Here is a 17,093-nt window from a genome sequence, read left to right on the forward strand (position 1 = left end):
CCAATAATTGCCTATTTATAAAATTAACTGAAAAAGGCAAAGATACTATCCAAGGATTACATTAAAACATAATTTTCTAAAGCAGTTTGGTCAAGTTTGAAAACCCACTACTGAATAAAATTAACTGAAAAAGGCAAAGATACTATCCAAGGATTACATTAAAACATAATTTTCTAAAGCAGTTTGGTAAAGTTTGAAAACCCACTACTGATTATCTGCTTTTCCAGAATATTACTAGTGAAGAAAAACATATTTATGTGATGCCAGTGATTACAAATTATGATCTCCTATAAGAAATATGTTTCCTGTATCTCATCTACCTTTTGCCCTTGAGAACTCTAAAAGCCATTGATATGTCAGCTAGAAAACACTTAGAAAACATACCAAACTTATTGGATGCAACAAAAGCAGTGCTCAGACAGAAATTTATAGCTGTAAATGCTTATGTGAAAAAAGAAAGATCTCAAATAACCTAACTTTTCACCTTAAGAAGCTAGAAAAAAAGCAAGCAGCTAGTAGAAAGACAGAAATAATAAAGATTGGAGTTGAGATAAATGAAATAGAGAATAGAAAAACAATAAAGAGAATCAATGACACCAAAAATTGGTTCTTTAAAAAGACCAACAAAACTGACAAACTTTTTAGATACAATGACAAAGAAAAAGAGCACAGATGCAAATAAATAAAATCAGAAATGAAAGTGGAGACATTATCAACCTTTCAGAAATAAGAAGGGTTGTAAGAGAATGCAGTGAACTGTATGCCAACATATTAGATAACCTACATGAGATGGTTAAATCCCTAGAAACATACAGATTAGAAAAACTGATTCAAGAAAAACTAGAAAATATATACAGACTTGTATAAGTAAAGAGACAAAATTTAATTTAAAAATTCCCAACACAGAAAAGCCCAGAGACCAGATTACTTCACTGGTGAATTCTAACAACATTTAACACCAATCCTTCTCAAATTCTTAAAAAGAAAAATAGAAGAGGAGGGAATACTTCCTAATTCATTCTATTAGTTGATACTACCATGATACCAAAGTTAGACAAAGATACCACAAGCAAAGAAAACTATAGACAAAAGTGAATACAAGACACAAAATGTACAAACAAAATGCTAGCAAACTGAATCCAACACCATACTAAAATCATTTCACACCAAACATAAATATCCAAGTGGAATTTATCCTAAGAATGCAAGAAAATCTTAAGAGAATCAATGAAATATAGCATATTAGTAGAATGAAGGAGAAAAAACAAATGAACATCTCAATTGACACAAAAAAAAACACTTGACAAAATCCAACACCCTTTTAAGATAAAAACATTCACAAAACTAGGAATGGAAGGGAATTTCTTCAACATAAATAAAGGGCACCTATGAAAAATCCAGAGCTATCATCATACTCTAGTGAAAGACTAAAAGCTTTACCCATAAGGTCAGGAACAAGATAAAGATGCCCACTCTCATCACTGCTATTCACCATTGTACTGGAAGTTCTAGTTGGGGCAATTAGTCAAGAAAAAGAAATAAAAGGCATGGAAATTGAAAAGGAGGAGTTAAAATTATCTCTATTCATAGATGACATGATTCTACACGTAGAAAATTCCAAAGATTCCACAAAAAAACCTACTAGAGGCAATAAACAAATTCAGCAAAATTGCAAGGAACAAGATCAACATGCACAAATAAGTTGCCTTTCAACACGTCCACAACGAACAATCCAAAAGGAAATTGAAAAAAAAATCCTATTTACAATAACATCCAAAATACATAGGGATAAATTTAACAAGGAGAGGAAAAACTTAAATGCTGAAAACTACAAAACATTGCTGAGAAAAATTAAAGGTGGCTTAAATAAATGGCAAGACATGTCATGTTCATGGATCGGTAGGCATAGCATTTTTAAGATGGTAATACTACCCAAAGGGACCTACAGGTTAAGTGCAATCTCTATTGAAATTTCAATGGTCTTTTTGCAGAAATGATAAAGCTGACCTTCAAATTCATATTGGATTGAAGTTTTCCCCCAAAGCAAAACAATCTTGAAAAAGAACAAAGTTGGAAGATACACACTTCCTGATTTCAAAACTAACTGCAAAGCTACAGTAATTGAAACTGTGACACTGGAATAAGAAAAGACATATAGATCAACAGAAGAGAACTGACAGTCCAGAAATAAACCCATACATCTAAGGCCAAATGACTTCAGCAAGGTGGCCAAGATGATTCAACAAATGGTGTTAGGACAACTGGATATCTACATAAAAAAAAAAAGAATTTGGATCCCTATTTCATACTATACCCCAAACTTAATTCAAAATGGATCAATGATCTAAATATAAGAGTTAAAACTATGAAACTCTTAGAAGAAAATACACAGATCAATCTCCATGACCTGGAATTTGTCAGTGGATTCTTAGATATCATATCAAATAGGACAAGAAACAAAAAAAACCCAGAAGAACTATACTTCATCAAAATTAAAAACTTTTGCCCATCAAAGGATATTATTAAGAAAGTGAGAAGACAACTATGCAGAGTGGCGAGAAAATATTTACAAAGCATATATCTGATAAGGGTCTAGAATCCGATAAATACATAGAAAACTCATACAACTCAACAGAAAAGATAGACAACCCAATTTAAAAATGGGTAAAGGACTTGGATGACACATTTCTTCAAAGATACACAAATGGCCAACAAGCACATAAAAAGATGCAGAACATCATTAGTTGTTAGGGAAATGCAAATCAAAATCACAATGAGGTACCATTTCACCCCCACTAGGAAGCTTAGAATGCAAAAAATAATAGTAATAATAAAGAAAGAAAAATAAAAATAAATGTTAGTAAGATGTAGAGAAATTAGATATTTTTAATGCACTGCTGGTAGAAATGTAAAATGGTTTAACTGTTGTGGAAAACAATTTAATGGTTCCTTAAAAAGTTAAACATAGAATTACTCTATGACCTAGAAATTCCACTACTGAATACGTACCCTAAGGAACTGAAAACTGGTACTCAAACAAATACATGTATATACATGTTCAAAGCAGCACTATTTACAATAGCCAAAAGATGGCCCTAATGTCCATCAATAGATGACTGGATAAACAAATTGTGATACATATATATGCAATGTAATATTCAGTTATCAAAAGCAATGAAATGCTAATACATGCAGCAACACGGATGAAGCTTGAAAATATGCCAAATGAAAAAAGCCAGAATGCAAAAGTTAACATATTGTATGATTCCATTTATATGAAATACTGTGAAATATTCAGCATAGGTAAATCCAGAGACAGAATGAAAAGTGGTGGTTGCCAAGGGCTAAGAAGAGGGAGGAATGAGTGGTGGCTGCATAATACTGTGAATGCACTAAATGCCACTGACTTGTTCACTTTAGAATACCTATTTGTATTAAAAAAAAAAAGTCAGCTTGATATTTCTTTTTATTCACTCTAATGTAAAAGTCACTTCTTTAAAAAAAAAGAGGCCACACTCCTTCCCATACCACATCTTTCATGACTGTAACTGAGCTCTGTACAGATCAGAGGTAGTTTCTCAAGAAAAAGTCAATGATCAATATACATGATATAATATTTTTCTACAGATTCTCTGCAAGAAAGCAAAGCAGTATAAACAAGGAAACCAAGTTATAACTCAAAGTAAATCACTTTTCATTTAATCTTTTTTTCTAATCCTATACCATATAATGTCCGTTCTTAAAGCTTAGGTTAAATTGGGAGTACAAGTCAAAAACAGACCTAGCTAAAGGAAACGAGACACAGAGATCAGTAGTTTAGCAAAAGTAAAGTTCTATAACACAGTCAAAATTAATCAGGAAGATTTTAATTAATGAGCATCAAATGCACTTTACATTGATAACTGCAATACTGACAAACTGTGACATTATAAATAAACTCCTCAAAAATGGTTAGTGATTTTCTTTTTCCTGGGAAATATGGAGACCAAACTATGTGGCCAGTCCAGGTTACCACAGTTTGGTTAATGCCAATATCTAAACAGGTGTCCACATTTCATGTTGACAATAAGGTAGACTGTGAATTCTTTGTATCTCTGAATTTTAGCAAAGATTTCATGAGATTATTTAAAGGAATGTCAAATTTATGAACAGCAAACTCATAAAAAAAACCTCTATATTGGTATCGCTGTTTTTTGCCTAAAGTGTACCTGGTTTAAGTATACAGTTCAATTTCCTTTTCTAATTCCCTGGCAAAATATTCTGCAATAGGTCTTATGTCTACTATAGCTGGGCTGTTTTTTAAGAAAGATTATTAACAATGTGGTTAGTTTTCCACAGTTGATAAAAAAATCTGTCAAAAACACCATAATATACCTTGCAAGAAAAAAAAGGTGTTTTACTAAAGGCTGCAGAACATGAATGAAATAGTACATCTTATTTGTATAAGCATGAACCATTAAAGCTAGTCACACTGCAGGTAAACCCAATATAGTATTCCAAAGTTCTATAAAAATGAACAAAAGATACATGTTTACTTCCATCGCTCCAATGGTCAAACGTTAAATCTGCATAAGAATAGCGCTGTAGCAGTTTGCTGGTCCAATTTAAGAGTCCAGGGTCCTTTTTGTGTATTTTTGCCCACTGATGTCCACATTCCAAATAAATTCAGTTCAAAAGACAGAAATTAGGGCAAAGACTCCATATAACAAAGCACAAGGATATGCTACTAGAAGTTGCTGTCCTTCCATGGCTAATGCAGAAATAAAAATTTTGGAAGCAGAAAAACTACACCATCCAATAATTCCAGCAGTGAGAATGATTCCTATCAATCCTCTGTAACCAAAGGGAAACATAAAGGGAGAAAAAAAAGGAAATAGATTAGATTAGTTATATAAAAATTCTTTAATAACCTAAAGAAAAGCATTTTAAAATCCACAGAGAGGCATCTGTAGAAATAATCAAGATTACTTTTCAAACACTAAAATGTACGTTATAGTGAATTCAGTAATATATACTCACTTCCTGTGGTAAAAACTCATTTACAGGGCTGGCCATGGTGGCTCAGCAGGCAGATTTCTCACCTGCCATGCCAGAGACCTGGCTTCCTGGTGCCTGCCCATGCAAAAAAAAACTAATTTATAACTATAGTTTGCTCTTTTAGCGTAGGTTTCTCAATCTTGGCACTACTGACACTTTGGACTGAATAATTTAGTGTTGTGGGGGCTGTTTTGGACATCGTTAGGATGTTTAGCAACATCCTTGGCCCTTATTCATTAGATATCAGTAACACCACCCAAGCTGCAAAAATCAAATTGTCTCCAGACATTGCCAAATGTCTCCTGAGAGACAAAATCATTCCTGGTTGAGAAACACTGTTTTAGTAGAAAACAGGTTCCTCTGTAAAATTCAAATATAAAAATATCAATTCCTAACAAATAAGGATAGTGAAGAAATTTCTACATTGAAAATCTGAAGAATATTTATCCAGAGCAAGAAGAATGTAAACCCAATCATCTTATCAAATTTCTAGTATCAAAGAGTTGAGATATGCTCTTCCTAAAATTTTCCAAGAGTGACAAAGCCTGATCGTTTGTATTGTCCAGTATTAACCACAAGGAGGAGTTTGAAATCTTCAGAGAAAATATGCACACTTGCCAGAAGGAGGTACTTGGTCAACAATAATCTGCACCTGTTTTTAAGTTTTATCAATGTTATTATCTTAAAATTACACACATTTAAAACTTCTTATGGGTATATCTGAGAAAACAGGAGGCTACTAACAGACTCCTGCCATAAAAGGAGCATGTTTCATTTTCAGTTAAAAAGCTGCCAAACAGAGAATATTTATTTAATATTGTTACACTTAGCATATGTTCAAAGGCTTAAAGAAAACAGATTTGGTCTAAAAATATCAAAGAGAGGGTAAGCATAATTTTAACACCATAACAACTTAACTTTTTCCATGCAGTATTTAAGCTAATAATGATCACCACTGTTTTATTCAATACTGTTGTGACATGGCAAGTAAACATAAAATCAATACAACTCTATACCAAAAATAAAAGTACAGATGACAAGGAAGATTTTTAAAATTTATTCTCATTTCCAGTGTACATTATTCCAAAGTATCTAGCTCACCCAGGTCAGGCACCATCTGATATGTTTGTGAAATAAACTGATTTATGTGAATCCTATTATAAAGAATTGGTCAATCCAACCCCAAAAATAAAGATGAGTACTTACTGCAATGAAAATACCACTGCAAAGCTAGAAAGTAGGATCATGGGAAGAAGACAATATCCAAGGACACTTGCCACACAACCAAATGAAACACCTGTCATACTCATTAAATTTAATAAACAAAACATTCCTAGACATCCAATTGCACTGATTCCATATACATAGCCAAACTGGATTTTGCCAGCCTATAGATAAAGAAAAGAATACAGGTTAAAGAGCAAAATATAAGTTATATAGGGGCTTATCTTACTTAACATGATACATGGAAAATACATTCAATTAGTTAGCACCTATTCAATATTAAAATCTAGAGGTAACTGTTCTTTATTCAAAGAAGTAAAAGACTAAGCTATATATCTTACTTAAGATGCTTAAAATTCCAATGTACACATAATTGGTTTTACATTTTCCAATTAGCATTTGAGCTTGGCAGAACTGAACAAATAAAGAGATAAAAATCATGCATAATTAAGAAGCAGATTTTATAAAACAAACTCAGGCAGATTCTAAGCAAATAAACTAGTGAGACAAGACAGAAAGTCATTCAGAGAGTTTGGCAAATAGCTAATATGACTTGAAAGCACCCACTTCTGCCAAAAATGTCCCAAAGCAATTTATTCTCCTTTGCAGATGTCACTATAATTTTTAACAGCAGAAATAATTTCACTATTCACTTTATAATGAATAAAGGAGCTAAGAGAAATGAATAACGAGGAGCTAAGAGAAATGAAGCAGGATAAACAGGAAGCTAGGGTTGGGGAAGGGGGATGGGAGAGGAGGAGGAAGAGAAAAACCTGTTTAAACAACTAGGCAAAAGGAATATAATAGAAGACAGTTTTTTACAAATTGTTCTTTGATTTATACAGATCTTTGACTAAAAATAAAACCTTAATTCTGCTCCTGAAAAAGACATCACTAAGAGTCTTAGGACAACAAAGGTTAGCTCAACCAGAGCTATTTTACTTTAATCAAATAGGTGAACAGAAACACTGAATTCAGATCACTTGTATCACTGAAACCAGATCACTGAGACTTCAAAAAGTCCCATTTGTCAGATTTTTGTCATACAAACTCAAAAGCAAGAATTCTTCTACCAAATAAATGGGAAAATCCTCAGGATTTTTGTTAGATTCAGTATTTATCTATAAATGCTTGACTAAGAGTTTACAAGTTTGAAAAAGCACAACTGAATTCACTGATGAGTTCCTTCATGCAGTAATAAAACCTCATATTTGCATAGTGCTTTTAACTTTTCAGGGTGTTCTCATATACTCTTGTCACTTTATCTCCAAAACAAGAGATTATCATCTTTCAGAGGGAGTTGAAGGATTAAATGACTTACTCAAGGAAAGAATAGGAGCAGTCAGCTCAAACTCAAGTCTTCTGACCAAAAAATCCATGCTTCTTTCATTACATTATTTATTTACATATCTTTACAACCAACAGAATAATACGAAAAATTTATTTTTATTTGAAGATACTGAGCACACAAGTCTTTTCAATATGTTGTAACAATCTTGGGAGAAAGGGCTAGTATGGAGGGAAAAACCTTTAACATTTCTGCTCATTAAAAAAAATAAACACAGAAAAGAAACCACCACCACACAAAATACTATTCAGTGTCCAGAAATTAAAAAAAAAAGAAAAAAATGCTGTGTGTGCTTTTCTTTTCTTCAAAGGCAAAGCAATAGGCTACAGAAGTCTATAAATCACTGAAAAGTGAGAAGGAATTCTGATGACAAATTGAAGGCACACAAGGCTATTTAACATTTTTTGCATTTTTCCTAATAATTGGACACTGTTTTGAACAGAATGATTTCTAAATCTGCTTAATTTATTATTAATGGATAAGTGATGAAAAGGCATACATCTGAGCAATTAAATACTGTTTGAAACACATCAAAGACTTGAGGTTTACTGAAAATCTTGAAAATGGCTTTTAGTAGAAATCTAAATACTGTTCTTTGATTTTACGCTGAAAGAAAAGCTCAAGTCTTACCAGTAACAATGTGGCTCCAAAGGCAAGGCAAAAAACCATTGGTCCTGCCAAATCAGTCTCATTCATGATGCTGCCATCTGCTACTTTTAATGGATGTAACACTGTCAGTGTTTTTTGCCAGATGTGGTCAAAATTGATACCTAATTCTAAGAACAAATTAAATAAGGAAACAATTAGGATTTATGATATACCTTTAATTTACCAGAATTTATGTTAGAGTAGGAAAGAAAGTGAAAATAGTAGCATCAAAAGAAGAACTAGTAATACCACATGATCTTACTCATCAAGTCCTTAAAACAAGTTTTCACTGTTTGTGGTACTTATCCTACAAAATATACAATCTCTGATTTAGTGCTGGAAAAGGGCATGAATATGATGAAATGGACACTCATATCTCTCAGCTATAACTATACAGCAAGGAATATAGACAGGGTTAACAGTAAGATGTTCTTAAACTGGGGCTTCAGGAGCAACTGGGGGCCCTGTGAAATTGTATACAATGTCTCTTTGCACATATGTGCATTTTTCTGAAGAGAGTATACATAACTTTCATTAGACTTTCAAAAGGCATCTGGTCCAAAAAAAACATTCAGGACTATTACTGTGTAAAAATTTTTCAAGTTCTCTGTAATACAAGTTGAAGACCAACATACTTTTTCACTGATACTACTAACCCTGAAAGCTTATTTCCATGTAGAGTAAGCAATACTATATCCTCACAGTTCTTCCACTAATAAAATGTTATCAATAATTTTAAGTAAAAGTTGATGCTCACACCAAAGTAATTACATTGACATGATTATCATTTTATAAAGATCTAGTAAACATCCAGTCCCCTCTGGCCCAATGTGGTTACATATATACACTGTTCCAAATGGAACAGAGTCCATTTAAAGAAAAGCCAATTTAAGATTAGGATTTGTTTTCACTACCCACCTGGATATTACAGAGTACTATAAAGTATAGCAACCAATCCTACCTTCTAATAAAGGTGGCTCATCCTCAAAGTTGTTTCCATAGAATGACTGAGGTGTAGTTGGAGTGTATGCCTGAGTTGGCTGGAAAATCTGCCCAGTGTATGGCTGCTGTGGCTGCATCATGTCTGGAGGGACAAATCGGCCTTGCTGTGCGTAGTCATAGCCACTATACTGCCTATAAATCAAAGGAAGTTATATTAACTCAGAATTATTATTTCCCCTCTCTCCCTGATTGCAATGTTACTATGTACAAAGTGCTGCTACAAGTATTTAATGTGAATTATCTCATGTTATCCTTCATGATCCTAAGTTTTCAGTTTGGACAGCCAGGGAATATTTGTCATGCAATTTCTAGAATACCTACTTAGCCAGTTTTTATTTATGGTGGTTGAAATGATTAAATGTATTATAATAACCGTTGTGAAATGTAACTATGTACAAAGTACTGCTACAAGTATTTAATGTGAATTATCTCATGTTATCCCAACTACAACTTTATGGGGTATATATTATTGTCTTCCCCATTATGGAGATGAAACTGAAATTAGGGTTAACATTATTTGCCCATGGTGGTGCTAGGATTCAAAACTAAGCTATTTAATTCTTGCAGTCAACTCTTTAACTGTAATAAAACCACCCCCAAATCCTAGCTTACAGAGATGGCTATAAGATTTTGCTCTGCATGTGTATTTTCCCTCATCTTTTGGGCATATAAATATATCGATTTCTTTTTGCTCACATACATACACATCCTACTGTCAGCTGGTGGAACTAGAAGAAGTCACACTTTCTGATTTAGTACAATACGCTACTGTGTTGACTGCGGTTAGGATTTATCAGAACTCCATCTCTGAGTTTATGAAATAGTTGGAAAATATCATATGGAGGTTTGTACAGTATGTATAAACAGATTATTCTCAGAGAGAGAGAGAATATGCACATAAAAACTAAAAAATAATGGTATGAACCAAAAATCCTCACTCTTTGGTCTTAGGACCCTTCTGTACTCTTAAAAATTATTAAGGACCCCAGAGTGTTCTTGCTTATGTGGGTTATATCTACCAACATTTACCATACTAGAAATTTAAACTGAGAAATCTTTAAGGTATTTATGAATTCATTTAAAAGTAACAATAAATCTCTTACACGCTAATATCAATAACTTTTTTTCAAAAAACAACTTTAGAAATCCCAATGTCTGGTTTAAAAGAAGACAGGTAGAGGCTTGCATCTCCTTCTGCATTCAACCTCTGGTGTATTTTAGTTGAAGTATCTGAAGAAAAATCTAGACTTAGAGACACGTAGTTGGAAAAAAGAGGAGTATATGAATAACCTTTTCAGATTATTGCGGATATTCTTTCTGAAAATACACTAGAAATCAAAACAAAGTAATAGTTTTTTAAACTACAGTTGCAATGTGGAAACAAACATTATCTGTAAACTATTTATACTCTGTTGCATTGAAATTCATTACATGTCTTACACTTTTTATAATATCACACATTGGTCATTTGGAAAATATTGATTTAATGAGTTAGACAAATGTATCCTCCAAATATGGACACATTTCATTCTACAATATATACCTAAAAATTACATTTGTTAATATCACCACTGTTCTCATTAGAAAAAAGTCAATTACTTGAAAGCTGACAAGTTCAACGATGAATACAAGATTACAAGATTTCCAAAACCTTATTTTTACCTAAAAAATGTTTTTGTCACTGGCAACACAAACTGTCAGTTATTTTCCCAGAAGTGAAATGTTTACTTCACTTTTGAGAAAACATTTGCCATATATCATGAATAACCAGTGTCTTTCAGTTGCTCTTTCAAGTAAAAATGGTGTCCATGAAAAAAAGTATGGCTAGTTGAACCTGCAGCTCAACTGCAGAGATGCTTTTCTAAACACAACCATCATACTTCAAGGAAGAAGTCCTTTGTGACTATTTCCAATTTTATCACACCTAAGATTAAAAGGATGTGTCCCGAAGGCTTGGGATCCAATATTCTTACTGCTTCATTAAAGGCATTCATAAATGAAGCTGGCTTTTTCCCCCACAAGTGTGTGGTAGTGAAGAATACATAACTACTAGAAAAACTTGATACCACTACCACTGCCTTAATTCATATTTGGGTACTAGCAATTTTAATAATCATTGATTTTGTGACATCAGTGCAAATGTCAACACATCTAAAAAGGTAAATAATGTTTTAGTATTGTTATGAAAGTAGTCGTGTCTTCAAGGACCCTCTGAAAGGTCTGAAAGACCCTCTGGGGTCTGCAATCTATATTTTGAAAACCACTGATATAGATCCATAGATTTCATGTAAGGAAGAGAAATACTGCAAGCATATGAGTTTCATATTCAAGGTGCAAGGTAAGAAAGACAACATATTAAGCTCCATAAAATTTCATTTTTCTTTTTCTGGCTCAACTAGTCAGGAAAATTGCTTCTGTTTGTTTTAAATTAAAATATGGTAGGGTGGGCATGATCTTTAAAGACTAAATCAACACTTTCATAGCAGAAGAGTGGCGGGAAACAAGCACTCTGCACCAACAGCAAAGAAGCTAAAAGTCCCTTAACATATAAGCCTGGCTACTCAAATGCATGAAAACCCTCAGATATTTCAAAAAAGTATTATTAGTTAAGCCAAGGTTGAAAAAAATACTAGATTTCAATACTTTACAAAGTATGTGTACCAGTTTCAAAATATTATGTACCCTAGAAAAGTCATGTTTTGATCCTGATTAAAGATCTAATCTTGTGGGAGCAGTCTTTCTTTTAATCCCTGTTCACCACTGTACATTGGAAACTGGATTAGATGTGGCACACCCAATTGTGGGTGTGACCTCTGATTAGATGGAGACATGGCTCCACCCATTCAACGTGGATTTTGATTGGTTTACTGGAATCCTTTGAAAGAGGAAACATTTTGGAGAGTCCGAAATGACAGAAGCCTCAGAGCTAACAGAGAGACCAGATACAGGTGCTTGGAGAATAGTGGCTTCAGAGAACAGAGACATAGATGTTTGGAGATGCTTACAGCCCAGCAGATGTCACCAAGAAATGTTAAGCAAGCCAGAACCTGGAGCGAGTCAAGGGAAGTCAATAGATGAAAGCCAATCCCAGAGAAGCAAAGTGAAGAACCCCCACACAGACAGAGGCTGAAAGCAACAGAACCTAGGAGCAAGAGAATAGCAGATGCCAGTCATGTGACTTCCCACCTGACATCAGTGTTCCAGATCCCCTGGCCTCTCTTGCGTGAAGGTAACTTCTTGTTGGTGCCTTAATTTGGACACTTTCACTTCCGTAGAATTCCAAACTTATAACTTATTAAATTCACTTTTATAAAAGCCATTCCAGTTCTAGTATACCACATTCTAGCAGCTTGTTAACTAACACAGTATGCAACTAATGTTACTATATATCTTATAGGAATATCTAGAATACAATGTGGGACCTGATCCAACCTGACATTATAACCTGACAGATTATGACCATAGGGCCTTTTGCTTTTTGGTATATGTATGTATAAATACCTATGAACTACCCATAGAAAAAAACAAGCAAAATGATAAAGATGATGTGTTGGGTAAATGCAGAACTCTGAAATGACAATCAATCAAGTCAAACTTGAAGACAAGTCAAGTAATATCACATTTTACCCTCAATTTTTGTCAACAATGGAGCTAAAAGTTATCAACAGATCTTTAACTCTATTAAATTAATAAACTAAACAGAATAGTATTTGATAAACCAAGTTTGAGACTTAAATGTCTCTTGAAAATTTAACTGAAGACACACAAAGTAGAAGAGTCCAATTTTCTATAGAGCTCAGAAACCCAAACTGATAGCTGCTAATATATTAGGCTTCTTGTTTTCCGATGCACCACCTATAAACCCATGATTGTCAACTGGCAGTAAAGGTTTAATATTATCACCAGGAATAAAACCTATTTTTAGTATTACAGCAATGCCTACTGGCACATGACTTGGTTGGAATGGAATTGTAAGGAGAACAGTTGGCAACAGACTATCTAAGCAACTGCTGTGTAGGGGAAAAGGCAATGATAGATGGAATAAAATAAGTCACAGTGATAACTGCTGCAAACCTGGACATGAAAGAAAGGCAGAGACTGAGGAACCAATAGGCTGCAGTCTATTATTCCCTTAAAGAGACAGGCTCCCCAAAGCCCTGTTGCTGCAATAGTCAAGAATTCATTAGATGACCTCTGGCCAATTTCACAATAATCTGTCCTTCTATATGCAGAGTAATCATCAAAAAATTCATATTTAGGTAAATTGGTGAAAATTTCTCAATGTGATTCTTCTAATTTCTGCCCAACTAATTAATCTAAAGAGATGAATCCTCAATGGTATGTACTGAGAATTTAACAGAAAGGAAATAAGTGAGTCATAGATATAGAATATTTTTCACATGATCATTCCCATTTTTCAATGTTTTAAGTTTTAGGAAGAAAAAAAACAAGAATAAAATATATCAAATTAGGCACATTCAAAATATCTTTGTGTTACAGCAAGTATAGCCTCTCCAAAACAGATCACAACGTGGGACTGGATTTTTTTTATTTTTTCAATTCTTAGACACTTTCATTCAGATTTATTAATTCAAACACATTCTAGTATCACATGTTTTATGCAGTCTAACAGGATACACAACCTTTCCTTGCTTCATCTTGGGATGAACTTCGAGAGGTGTTAAATACAGGATGTGGGCATGAACATCAAACGATACATGCATTGCTTGAAGTTATATGCACATTTGCATCTGTATATTTCTATTTATTACTGGGAAATATGCCCATAGTTGCCATAGAACTCTCAAAGAGATCCTGAACCATCTTAAAAAAAGGTTTAGCAATACTGGTATGGAAAACTCCTTTACCAGATGAGTGGCTCAATATATTACCTCTAAGGTTCTAAGAGACTAAGACATAACATTCTAGAAGAAACTGACAGAAAACTTTCAGTTAATGATATCTGGACACAAACATTAGGGAACATATAAAGATCAGTTTTTTCATTTTCTGTTTCTTTTTTTTAACACAACAGGGCCTAAAGGCTTTGGGAATTCCTCTTCAATTTGTAACTAACAACTTCTTGACATAAGATTTCAACAGGAGTAGTAATAGACATGACTATCAATTGCCATATGAAAATCACCTCATGATTCCTAATAGGGACCGTACTGTTAAACAGTGTCACCAAGCACTTTCAGTTAAGGCTGATAAAGTCTGAAAGTTGGAATGATCTAGCTGCTAAACAAGACTTCAAGAGATTTTAATTTTTAACTGGTCCCAAGAATTTAAAAGGTTATCTTCTACAACCTGAACTTGCCATCCACATCTTAAATGATGTAGTAATATTTTTTTACCGGGAAACTGTCCCCCAACACTTACTTTTCCACTTACTGCACACCTGAAGGTTTTGCAGAGGATATCAAACTGGAAAACTTCAAACCCAAACTAGTTTTACAGATCTCTCCAGCAGAGGGAGAAAGATTATGAAAAGTCGCCTACATAATAGGGAACATGTCCACACAATCGGTTTTAAGCAGAACAAAATAAATACTCTGCCTACATGCTTTCACTACAACTTAGACTAAATAAATTGCCAAAGCTGAAAAGTTACTTGCTATAGGGTCCTCCACTTCCTCCATAATCAAACGACTGTTGTGATTGGTCATCGATGCTGTAACTTGTCTGGTAAAAATCCGTGTTGAAGTTATCAAAGCCTGACATTTCAAATGATCTGCAATAAAAGAGAAATGACAAATACTACTTATGCCGCAGGTCCTACTGAATTCGTTCCTGACGCTTTGGAAAGAAAAACCACTCAATATGGTACTTAAATAACCACTCAATATGGTACTTAAATAAATACCCCTAGTATTTATTTAGTAGACGGCAGCAAATACTTCTTTCGGAACTCTGCAGAGCAGCATTTGGAGGGCAGGCCTTCTAGAAGGAGGGGAACATTATGGAAAAGTCTAGTTTCTATGTCGAAGCCCGGCAGAAACCTCGGCCTCAAGGAGTTGATTTACTGCAGGCTAGAGCCCGGGGACACGGGAGGAGTGGCTCCAAGGGGGTCTAAGATACTAACACCAAAGATAATTCTTCCCCCTTGGGACACTGCTTTACAGCTGACTGTGCGACTGCCTCTGCAGATTATGAACCGCGTCGGGCAGCAAAGTACAGAGCCATGGAAGGTTGCGCCTGCGGTGCAGGGGCCAAGTCAGAAGCAAGGGCCTGAAAGGGAGCGAGGGTCTCAAGGAAAGAACCCGGGCGCGGCGCCGAAAGACGGAAACAAGCCGCTCTTCACAGGTGTGGCGGGAAGTCGAACAGTGGGCCACAAGTCTGGGACACTCACCAAGCGCGGTTGTAGCGGCGGCAGCAGCTTCGACAGCCCCAAATACCCCAAACTCAGTTTCGGACCCTGAACTGGCCCGGTTGCTACGTGTCACAGGGCCAAAGAACTGCTTCCGGGGCACGCCTGCTTGCGCAAGCGTATTATCAGGTTTTGGTCTTTGGACGCCGACGACGAACCATAATAAGGGGCATGCGCAGTACCGACAAGCAGTTCTGTGGCAGGCCAATGGGAAGAGGGATAATGCTTCCGGCAGTCTGATTACGACGTAGGCTGGAAGGCGCAGGCGCAGCAACTTCCAGTTACTACTTAGGAGGAGGGAACGTTTCTCAGTAGAGGGAGGGCTTGGAGGACCGCGTGAAACTGCTAAAAAGAAGTGGACGGTGCCCCTCGCTTGTCCACGAACTACGAATACTGTATCCCTCGGAGTTCCTGTGATTTGGGAACTGTGCTGAGTGGTTTACATGTACCATTTTATTTAATCCTCACAACCAAATGACATGATCACTCTTCTTTATAGGTGAGGCTATTAAATGTTTACTCATTCAATTTTGCACGGCATATTCTCTGCGAGCTTCTGGGAATAGTGTGGTGAATACAAGGTAGATGGCTCTGACTGTCTACTGCTGTAGGAGCAGAGGGGTAGTCAAACATACAAATACATGTAAAATTGTTACTAATATTAAGTGCTCCATAAGTCTTTGAAAGGATCTGGGAAGTGAGTCAGGAAAGCCTCCGTGAGTGAGTGATGAACAAAAGCGTGAGCAGTTTATTGGGGAAAAGGGAGAGGGCAAAGAAGGGACAAGAAAAAGGGCATGAATGGTCAGATAGAACCCAGAAAATGGCCTGGGGTGAGAGAGAGAACATACAGTGCAGGAAATTCTAAATCAGGGTTTCTCAGCCTCAGCAGTTTAGTTAGTCCACAGGATTCTTCGGTGGAGGGAGCTTGACTTGTGCACTATAAGATGTTTAACAGCATTCCAGGTTTCTACCCACTACATGCCAGTGGCACAACCCTCACTCCTCAGTTGTGACAACTAAAAATGTCTCTGTACTTTGCCAAATATCCCCCATGACAGCAAGATCACCAGTGGTTGAGACCCACTGTCCTAAATCAAGCCAGTGTGATTGGACCAGCAAGTGAGGAACTTGAGGCTGGAGCAACTGGCAGGGCCTTGAGGAATTCCAGTGTTGTCTCTAAAAAAAAAAAAAAATTCAAGAACTGGGAAACTACTGACGGTTATAAGCTGGCAAGTGACACAATCAGATTGTTTCCTTTGAAAAAGATTGCTAGTATCCTGACCACTCTAACAAATCACAGGCTGTTAACCAACGTTCTATCTAGTTTGCTAGCTGCCGGAATGCAATATATCAGCAATGGAATGGCTTTTAAAAAGGGAAATTTAATAAATTGCTAGTTTACGGTTCTAAGGCCGAGAAAATGTCCCAATTAAAAAATAAGTATATAGACATGTCCAATCAAAG

General features: G+C 35.3%; 1 protein-coding gene across 1 annotated transcript; it reads right to left on the reverse strand.

Annotated features, from left to right (window-relative positions):
• Nucleotides 1–3,850: 3,850 nt before the first annotated feature.
• Nucleotides 3,851–15,757, reverse strand: YIPF5 (Yip1 domain family member 5). Its single transcript, XM_077137304.1, has 6 exons — nucleotides 15,612–15,757; nucleotides 14,874–14,993; nucleotides 9,219–9,391; nucleotides 8,240–8,385; nucleotides 6,244–6,425; nucleotides 3,851–4,833 (listed from the first exon to the last, which is right to left on the reverse strand). The coding sequence occupies exons 2-6, from the start codon at nucleotides 14,981–14,983 to the stop codon at nucleotides 4,671–4,673; spliced, it is 774 nt and encodes a 257-aa protein (XP_076993419.1). The 5' UTR covers nucleotides 14,984–14,993; nucleotides 15,612–15,757; the 3' UTR covers nucleotides 3,851–4,670.
• Nucleotides 15,758–17,093: the final 1,336 nt, after the last annotated feature.

The sequence above is a fragment of the Tamandua tetradactyla genome, chromosome 20 (assembly GCF_023851605.1).
Source record: "Tamandua tetradactyla isolate mTamTet1 chromosome 20, mTamTet1.pri, whole genome shotgun sequence".
NCBI lineage: Eukaryota > Metazoa > Chordata > Mammalia > Pilosa > Myrmecophagidae > Tamandua > Tamandua tetradactyla.